Raw genomic sequence first — 10,158 nt, 5'->3', positions numbered from 1 at the left:
TATAAAACGATCCAATATATGTTATTTAACTTTTTTGATAAATAGAACTTAATCATAATCAGTTATTATGGATTTTTAGATGTATAAATTTTTTGTTGATCGATTATTTGTAAAAGAAAAGTTGGGTTTCAAATTAACGTGTAATTTTAAGAAGATCCCGAATCAAATATTTCTCTTTTAGTTTCCTCAACTATTCCCAAACCCAAACACTAGTACTCCAAATAAAAAAAGGATCGAATTTTATTTTCGGTGCATAATAGTAAAAGATTCTCCCAAAAAATCAGTACTTTCCAAGGAGTCTGAACTCTGGTCTCTCAAGGACCCCATTGCCAACTTTTTCCCACAATTTGATTTCTTTTCTTTTTTAAATTTACTTTTTTTTCTCGTGTCACTCCTTTTCAAGACACTGTTCTTCCCTCTCTCTCCCCACTCTCGGTCTAAACTCCAAACCCTCTTTCTCAGTTCAAAACCATCAATAGAGTGCAGAAAACGCAACATCTCCATTGCAGCACACGCATGGGGGCTTCTGAAAACAATTTCCTCCACGTCATTGCCAAGAACTTCGATGTTCTTGCACTGTATGTCTCTCTTTACTCTTTTAGAGCTCTGATTTCATTACATGCTTCAGATTCAGACATTTTTTGAAACTACAGAGTTGTTGTTTTGATCTGTTTCTTACATTGTTTATTTCTGTTTCCTTTGTTTAGGCCCTTGGTTACCCTCGTTTACCCTTTGTAAGTATGCTTTTTGCTTTTGTGATATTTTATTTTTATGAATATGTTTTTTTTAGAGCAATATATGTGTGAATTTTTTTTTTTTTTGACATTCCCTTTTGTCCTTTTTGAACAGATATGCTTCAATCCAGGCCATAGAGACCAGGTCAATTGCTGATGACCAACAATGGCTCACATATTGGGTTCTCTATTCTTTGATAACACTCTTTGAGCTCACTTTTGCCAAAGTTCTTGAAGTGTATGTTTTTTTATTTTTATTTTTAAATTGTTAAGAGCATTGAAAAATTTTATACCAAATTGATTACCATGAGGAATAAAAGATGCATAACATTACTTTGGTAGTAAAAAAGAAAAGGTAGTTTTGAAAGAAATTATTATATGGGTTGTAAAGAAAAGGTAGTTTTGAAAGCAATTAGACAACATCTCTAACATGCATCCGACCAATTTTACTCACATTAGTTTTTGAATGTTCATTTAAAACTATAATAGTAGTTATTAATATCTAAATAATTCAAATTTTAAATGTCAATTTTTCATTCTTTAAACAAAGGCTGCCTTGTCTACTACTTTTGAGTGGCACATTGGCTTCACACTTTTAAGAACCATCAATGTAGTCGAATTTCTATGATGTTTGCTTTTTGTATTTGTACTCTCTGGTAAAGATGGAAGATGAACATGATTTGTTCTTAAAAGGGTGTTGTTCTTTGTCTTCTTTCTTTCCTTTTATTTTCGAATTTCCTATTCTAGTTCCCAGTGTAACTATGGTGCTAATTTTCAGGCTTGCCATATGGCCCTATGCCAAGTTGATACTTAGTTGCTGGTTGGTTCTTCCACACTTTAATGGCGCAGCGCATGTTTATAAGCAATACATTAGACCTTTCTATATGAACCCACAACTTCCGCACCTGCCGCAGATGCCACGAACTTCTCACATGTGGTATGTTCCAAGAAAGAACATATTCAGCAAGCAAGACGATGTTTTGACTGCGGCTGAGAGATACATGGAAGAGCATGGAACAGAAGCCTTTGAAAGACTCATAAGCAGGGTAACAAATATTTGCTATGTTATTACATAATTCAAAATTTTCTCACCCATTAGCTTAGATAATACAAAATTTATAAAATTTCTATATTTAGCTATTTTAGCTTTAACTAGAAAAAGGATTCAATCTTAAAGAATAATACGCACATTGACAAATTATAATCATAAGAGACCATGGCTGAATAGTACTGATATTACTTTATTCTAGAGTATTGATTTGGGGTTGAGACTTGAGATAAGACCAATCAGTCTCAATTATAATACTTTGCACATAATCTATATTTGATATTATTGTTATGGGAACATCACTAAGCGAGGGAAAGAAACACTAAAGCATGTTGATGGTGAGTGTTTTATATTACATTTTGGTCTTTCTTATGGACTCAATTTATAAGGTGTTCGTGGCCCTTGTCTAATGCTATCTTCACATGAACATATATTTAGTCATGCTTATATAATCATTAAAAAAGTAAATAATAAATTAACTTTTACACAATGCTGAAATGCAGGATAGAGAAGCTAGAGCAAGGCATCATGGAGCATACACAAATGGAAATTACACAATCTTCAATGATGATTTTATATATTAGACTTTGTTAACACAAAGTTCTCTCATTTGTGGCATTGCCAGTTGCATATATTTTAGTAGTTGTATAATGGGTATGAGATACAAACACTTTTACTGACCTTAATTTCCTTTACATTAATTTTTCAATAGGCATCTACCTAGTACATTGAGTTAGCTTAAGTTCTTATCCACAAGGTATGTACTATGTAGTGATCTAATTTTGTTAAGCTTTATTTTTTTGTTCTCCTTTCTTATCGAAGGAAAGTTCAGACATGAGATCGATTTCCTAGTTCCTAGTACTCACCAGTGAATTTCACTTTCTACTGAAACTCAGTGATTCAGTGAAAGCCAGAGTTGAGATATTAGAAGTTAAACAACTCCATCACAGAACAAATCAGATTGAGACTATGGTCTTTCTACTTAATGCAAGATTCAAAGAGTTCAAGCCAGAATGCCATCATATAAGCAGAGAGGAGGGTATTCACTCTCTACTATTATAATAGCATTCAGAAACTATAACCTCACATGGTGGGTCATGTGTCTGAACGGAGTTTGAAGCCATGTGTTATGGACAATATTCTCTTGGAGGGACCTTTATGTGCATAATAGCACAGGCAGCATCAGATCCTAAAGATGCCGCTACCCGCTAGCATAGAATTATTTGTTTCAACATTTTCCATGTTGGTTTTCAATAGCTGAAAATTTTGTTGAAATATGATTGTTACTTGTTCATAAAAAATCAATCACATACAAATGCCAACTTCATAGAGGGAAATAAGCAAGAAGGCATGTTCTTAAAATCATAGATATTAAAATTGAATCGGTGATTGAACTGGTGAGATTATCAAGTCATTACGTTACTAGTTCAACTTACTGATCTGGTCATAATTAATGAACTATATAAAATTTTACCTTCTTATTTTCATAATAATTGATTTTTTTAGTTTTATTTATAAATGTAATTGTAATTATAAAGACCCATTGGTTGAGCACTGTCACTCCTTTAGATTTGCATTTCCTAACAATGTTAATGTATTACTACCTCTGCTCGCAGTTTACAAGATACGAGACTTAATAATACTGATTTCTTTTCCTGCATTCATCCATATAGTGTACATGAACGTTAAATTCCATGAACTTGCAGTGCCTATAACGATGGGAAAAAGCTTGTAACCAGCGACCAATGTTTAAGCATAACTAGTCAAGTTCCTTTTAGGCAAAAAAATATGACATTTCGAGGGTCTTAATGTGGCACGATTGAGGTTATCACATGATGATTTTAAGGAGACATGATGTAGAAGTTACACAATGGACGCTAAGGCACATAAACTTACACAAGTGCATGTAACCATGAAGCCGAACTTGTAACTATGTGATTTAGTGCTTCTAACCCTTCACAAATCCATGTACCCAGGGATCAGTGTTCAAATGAAACTAGGTAAGTGCTTATTAGGTAAACAAGTAGGCTAATTTGACGATCTTCGTGTGAAATTAAGAGGCATCATGTGAAGGTTAGACAATGAACATTAAAGCATATGAAGTTGCACAAGTGCTTGTAAGTTGTAACGATGAGAAGTTTGTAACCGTATCAGTGCCTATAACCCCTCGGCAAAACCTTGTAAGCAGGAACCAATGTTTAAACGCAACTAGTCAAGCCTTTTAGGCAAACAAATACGACGCTTCGAAGGTCTTGAAGGTCTTAATGTGTAATGATTAAGTTGTCACATGATGGTTATAATGGGCTCGATGTGAAGGTTATACAATGAACATAGGTAGCGTTTCGTTGCTGACGGTGACACCCGATTACTCCTTTTGCTTAAGAGGAAGTATAGGGAGCCAATGGAATATTTGTACAATGTGTACAATGGGGGTTTAGGAATGTCTAATTCAGTATTAGAGATATAACCACTAGTGTTACATTTTCTTATCAGCTTAAACTTTGGAATGAGCGGTTTCATGACATAGTATTAGAGCTCTTACCCGGATGGTTATTCTGAATAGTATGGGTAATGTTCATTTTTAACTCATAACCCATTGTACAAATATTCCATTGGCTCCTTAGCAGGACTCCTTCGTATGCATTACAAGAATTATTGTCACTTAAAAAATTTTAACTGCTTGTAAGTGCAGTTCTCTAATCTCTATTCTTCTCTAATCTCTATTCCCTTCCTTCTTTTTTCACTTCTCTGTTACCCATATACTTTTTATTGTTTTTACTAGTATCAATGATTCTCACAAAGCATATCTACAACTACTTGAAAACCCTTTCTTTTGTCAATTCCCATCTCAAAAAACAGCAGTAATATGCCATTTCTCATGAATATCACTCCATAAAATCCCATTTGGTACTTTATAAATATCTTATTCAATTCAAATACCTTAATCTGCAAACCATTTTCTAAAACAAACTATCTTTTTCCTTGCAAGTTTATTAACTTATTATATTAAACATTTATCTATTGACGGATAATAGGATAACTTTACCAACACAAGGATAGGACGCAAACATTGCCAGACAAACATGCAATAGATTGGATGCATTACCAATAATCCGCAGAGTAGGACAACTTAAACCGAAAATGCATAACTTCATGAAGGGTTTTGAGCATTTAACCATGTACTCATGAAGCATATCTGTTGTATTGGTAAGTTGCTATAACTGTCCTCTTATCTGCCAATATTAAATGATAATACCTATAGACAGTGAAAGAGAATACATGATACTACCTTCTCTCAAGGGGAATGTAACTCTTGTCAACAAGGGTCTTCTTGAACGGTTGAGTAGAGGGATCAGCTAGACTGGGAACCCTAGAGACACTACCCTTCCCTTTCTTAGCATTTGGTCCCACCACCTCTATCATATATTTCCACCCATCAATTGGTCTCCTCCGACTAAATATATGAGTCTTGATAAAACTAGCGATCTGCATTCCAGATTCACAAGATTGTGAATAATAAGTGCTGCAAATAAGGACTGAGGAAGAAATTTGAAGATATAACTGACTGACATTATAGAAAACCAGAATGTATCCATGAACTTTATTGTTTGTGAAAATGGTGTTAGTGCCTTGTTTCGGCACTCGAAATGCATAATTTGAATATATTTATAGACACACCTGAAACTTGCTATAAGCAATTCGACGCTCAAATTCCTGGAGAAGTATATCCTCTTCTCTCTGGGACATCTCCCATATGTTTCCATCTTGAGATTTAGATATTGTTTCCCACCCATCAGGCATGTTTTTGAACTCAGAAGTTGGAACTTCTGTGTTGTTCAGATCATTGTTGCCAGAGTCGAAGATGCTATAAGTGTTTAGAGCATTAAGTGCAACACACAGAAATAGTACAGCACTATTGTATATGTATTTGAAATTATTGAAGTTGCTATAGCATACATGAATTAGGAAAGGAAGAGGAAGCAGATTTGTTTTGTTTTGGGGGCCGGGGGGATCGTGAACTTAAAAGAGAAGGTGCATGTTAGGATATATAAAACTAATCGGAGGATTGATTCTTACAACACCATTTAGCTAAATAAAAAATGGAATTTCATCACATAGAAAAGCACTACACTGAGCTATACTTTGTCCAAACTTCAAGCCTAATTATCTATTATAACATGGGGTTGTCACAGAATAATTAGAAATGAATCACAGGCATTAGCAAAAAGATTAAGTTATCGGGAGAGCTGGTCATTAACAGTAGAAAATGGAATAAACTAGGATTAATTGATAAAATGAGATATTATCAAACACTCCTGAATCCTTGCTAAGAATTTTCAAAAATTATACATGGTGCCATGTTTATATTTAACATGAGAAACTATCGTTTTATAATTTATTAATTTTATTTAGATAGACAACCATGTTGAATGGCAACTTGTCAAAGCAACATATGCATTAACATTCCCATTGACGAGACCACATTCAACACAAATTTGACATGCCCTACTCTATCAAAGTAGCTATAATGCCTCATAAGATGGTGTGCAGTCACCAATAACATAAAGACATTAAGGCCTCAGTGCCTCACAAAGCCGACTTTAGTTCAATTCTTGAGATTTCACATTGATGAATTATTATAAAAATGTAAGAGCAATACTATATGACTAACAAATTTATCATATTTTACCAACACTTGGCCAATAAAAGTATTTTTACACTAAATTCAAAATCCTAAACCCTAAATCTTAATAGTATAAAAATAAAGTGTTACCTAATATTGATAAAAAGTGTTGGCCTCTCACATTTCTCAAAATGTAAATTATAGTAAGTACCTCATTGATCTCAAAGCCATACCTGATCCTAAACTAAGACAACTCTTCCCTGCAACATAAAATTTATGTTTATCTCATAAAACCAGGAAGCCTAAACTTCACTAACATGGTCCAATCCCATCTAAAATTCTCCTCACTCATCAGTACGAGGCAACTTCAACTAGGGTTGGCAATTCATACCCTACCCGCGGGTACCCAACCCGGTCCAACTCGTTCGGGTAGGGTAGGCTACCCGACCCACTGCGGGTAGGGTAGGGTAGGGTACGGTCCTGGTATTCCTGCAGGTAGGGTAGGGTACGGGTTTAGAGTATACCCTACCCTACCCGCACCTCATATATAACACATATTTTTTAAAAATTAGGTATATAGTGTGAAATAAGTGAAAGTTAAATACACAACCTCCCTTATTTAATGACTTACACTAAGTGAACAACCACTAAACTAGTTAGTTAATTTAGTAATTTAGAGCATTAATTTTTTATTTTTTTATGTTATTAATATGTATAAAATTCGAAATTATTGAATTTTATATTTACTTTGAAAAAATTTGATATTTCTGCGGGTAGGGTTAGGATTGAGAGATTCTCAACCCGCGGGTAGAATAGGGTAGAGTTTTAATAAAATTTTCAACCCACGATAGGATTAGAGTAGGGACCCTACCCTACCCTACCCATTGCCAGCCCTAACTTCAACTGACCAACTCTGAATACTTACTCATAATCCAATTAAGGGACCATCCACACCATGCATTAACGTTACAAAACCTTCATTATTTGAAGAATAAAGTAACAATTAGATCTTTGAAGATGTTGAACTTGGACTAATTAGTCCTTGAAAAAAAAAAGTACCAATTAGATTCTGCAAAATAGCAAACAGTGAACATATATATCCTTCTGTCAATAAATAGTGTAAAACAAAATGAAATTGTCCATATATTTCATTATTTATAGTGGTGCATGTCTTGTTACTGACACGTGAACATGAAGATGACGTAGTTTTGGACAGTGAAATATTTATTATCTTTTCAATTTCATATACCCTTTATCTCTCTATTTATCGCTATCAAAACAAGTGAAGTTTAACTCTAAAAATTGTTATCTATATAAATAGGCACGTCAAAGTAATTAACCGTTCATATAAAGATCACCGGTAAGTTGATAAATTGATAGAAGATCATCACATGTCTGCGGTTTGCTTTTCTGGAGGGCCAAAGTGATATATTTTTTTTTTTTTAGAAACTAATTAGTCAGGAAGGCAAAATCTTTGAGACCTAATTGTCCCTTTATTCTTATTTGAAAATAATAAAATAAAAGTAAAAATAGAAATGCAATTCCAATTTTCAACACCGAAATTACAAGAGAGAGAGAGAGAGAGAGGCATACTCCGAGCAGCTGTCAAGCAATCTCTGAATGTCATCGCCGCCGCCGCTGCCGATGTGATCCCCCAACTTAGCCTCCTCGAGCTTCTCAATCTCCTTAACCCACAGCCCAGCGTGCACCCTTTGCTTCCTCAACCGGTAATCCTTCTTCATATTCTCCACGCTATAAACGGCACCATTTTGCACCTTCTCTTTCTCCTTCGATCCCTTCTTTCTCCTAACCTCCCAATTCTCGTTCATCTCCTCCACGAACGCCTTCGTCTCCGCGTCAGCATGAGTTTCGATCTCCGCCACCGCAACCCCGTCGGAAACGGCGGTGGAGGAAGACTCCGGCAAGGACGTGGAGGGGGAACCAAAGTTAACGTCGGTCTCCCATGGCGCGCGAGACTTGGGCGTGAGATCCTCCGGAAGCCACGCTGACTCCCACGCCTCGTTCCATTCATCTTCGCCGTTGCCGGAATCGCGCCCCGACGACCAGAACCTGGTCGCGGGAACCTCGTCGGAAAGTTTGAGATAGGGTTTGGCGGCAACCGTGAACGACGCTGCGTTTAATTGCTTCGGTTTCGACAAGTAGATAGAGGTTGCGAATCTTCGAAACGCTTGCATTTTTTGTTTTTCATGATTTTTTGTTTGTAGAAATTAGGAAGCTAAGTAGCGAAGTAGGCAATAGCTAAGCGCTACTCGGACCGCGAAGTAGACATTGGATTCGGAGTGGAAGAGCGTAGAACATAGCGTAATATGGGTTATTCGTCGTTAGCCTCTATATCGTTCGCCCCATTAATGAAACAGTAGGCCCAATTATAAACGGGTTCCCAAAAACTCGAAACGGCCAGTTTTTTTTTTCTTTTCAAGTTTGCGAGAGCCGGCCAATGAATCCGTAGAATAATTGGTTCAATAATTTAATAGTCTAATTCGAATGGAATTATGATGGAATCAATTTAATTAAATATAAAATAAATATATTAACATTTAAATATAAAATTAAAATATTTAAATATAATAATTTTTAAATTAATAAAATTTAAAATTTTATAATTTTATATAATAATTTATTTATAATTTGTTATTAAAAATTTACAAACATATATAAATATTTAAGTTTATAACAAAAAAATCAAAATATATATAATTGACAAATACAGCATGTTTCACTAACAAAAACAAAACAATAACAAATTTTCAACTAAAAAAACACCTCTCATGACAAATCATAATCATAACCACACATAAGGTACCACCACAATCTGTTAACAACAATCAAGAACAATCGATACGCTTGTTAACAACAATCAAGAGTCAAGAAAATTAATCAAGCAAAAACAATAATTAGCTCACAAAAATAAAACTGAAGAAGCAATGGAGGGCTGAAGATTTATTAGCGGTGACATGGAGAGAGAGTAACAAACTATTTAAAAAGTTTAATTATTTTTACTACAAAAATATTCAAAATAAAAATAAATATTTTATATATGTTTAAAGCTGAACAAACTATTTATTAACAAAATTAACATAATTTAAAATTAATTTAAAATATTTAAAGATTCTATTTTTTTAAAGACTTCTATGTAAAATATATATTATTATTACTAGACGTAGCAAATATCTTCTCATAATTAATAAACAAAATTTTTAGTCACTTATATTCTTAATTCTTGAAAATATTATATATAGTTAATCATATATAAAAATTAATTTGTTTAAGTGCAACTAAATTTTAGAATAAAAATTTTTGAGATATTTTTTATTGTCATGACAAAAGATATTAAGATAAAGTATTGTTTTAGTTCTTAATATTTAAATTAAGTCCAAATTTTGATCTTAATATTTAAAATATCCTATTTTTATCCCAAATATTTTATTTCATTCTATTTTAATTATTTGATCAATTTTTTTTTTCAAAAAGATCATTTCTTCTATTATATTTTTTTTAAATAGCAGCAAATTGAAAATCATAATTATAGTTGCCATAATGGTGGTTGTAGTAATTTAAGAATAAAAGTGACGGAATAATAATAATAATAATAATAATAATAATAATAATAATAATAATAATAATAATAATAATAATAATAATAATAATAGAGAAAAAAGGATATTTGTAAAAGGCTAAAATAGGATGAAATAAAACGTTTAGGATAACAATAGGACTTTTCAAGCGTTAGG

The 10,158-nt window shown here is 33.5% G+C and overlaps 2 protein-coding genes across 2 annotated transcripts; one reads left to right on the top strand and one right to left on the bottom strand.

The window, feature by feature from the left end:
- Positions 1 to 283: 283 nt before the first annotated feature.
- On the top strand, positions 284 to 2,617 carry LOC107643563 (HVA22-like protein c). Its single transcript, XM_016347244.3, has 5 exons — positions 284 to 578; positions 708 to 734; positions 850 to 972; positions 1,513 to 1,780; positions 2,286 to 2,617. Exons 1-5 carry the CDS (start codon positions 517 to 519, stop codon positions 2,364 to 2,366), a joined length of 561 nt encoding a protein of 186 aa, XP_016202730.1. The 5' UTR covers positions 284 to 516; the 3' UTR covers positions 2,367 to 2,617.
- Positions 2,618 to 4,841: 2,224 nt separating this feature from the next.
- Positions 4,842 to 8,742, bottom strand: LOC107643562 (protein GAMETE CELL DEFECTIVE 1, mitochondrial). The gene is made up of 3 exons (XM_088487986.1): positions 8,000 to 8,742; positions 5,461 to 5,647; positions 4,842 to 5,268 (listed from the first exon to the last, which is right to left on the bottom strand). Exons 1-3 carry the CDS (start codon positions 8,599 to 8,601, stop codon positions 5,068 to 5,070), a joined length of 990 nt encoding a protein of 329 aa, XP_088344112.1. The 5' UTR covers positions 8,602 to 8,742; the 3' UTR covers positions 4,842 to 5,067.
- Positions 8,743 to 10,158: the final 1,416 nt, after the last annotated feature.

The sequence above is a fragment of the Arachis ipaensis genome, chromosome B5, assembly GCF_059453495.1.
Source record: "Arachis ipaensis isolate K30076 ecotype BB chromosome B5, ASM5945349v1, whole genome shotgun sequence".
Classification (NCBI taxonomy): domain Eukaryota; kingdom Viridiplantae; phylum Streptophyta; class Magnoliopsida; order Fabales; family Fabaceae; genus Arachis; species Arachis ipaensis.
Note: the sequence above shows the minus strand (reverse complement) of the source record. Positions and strands in the feature narration are given on the sequence as shown.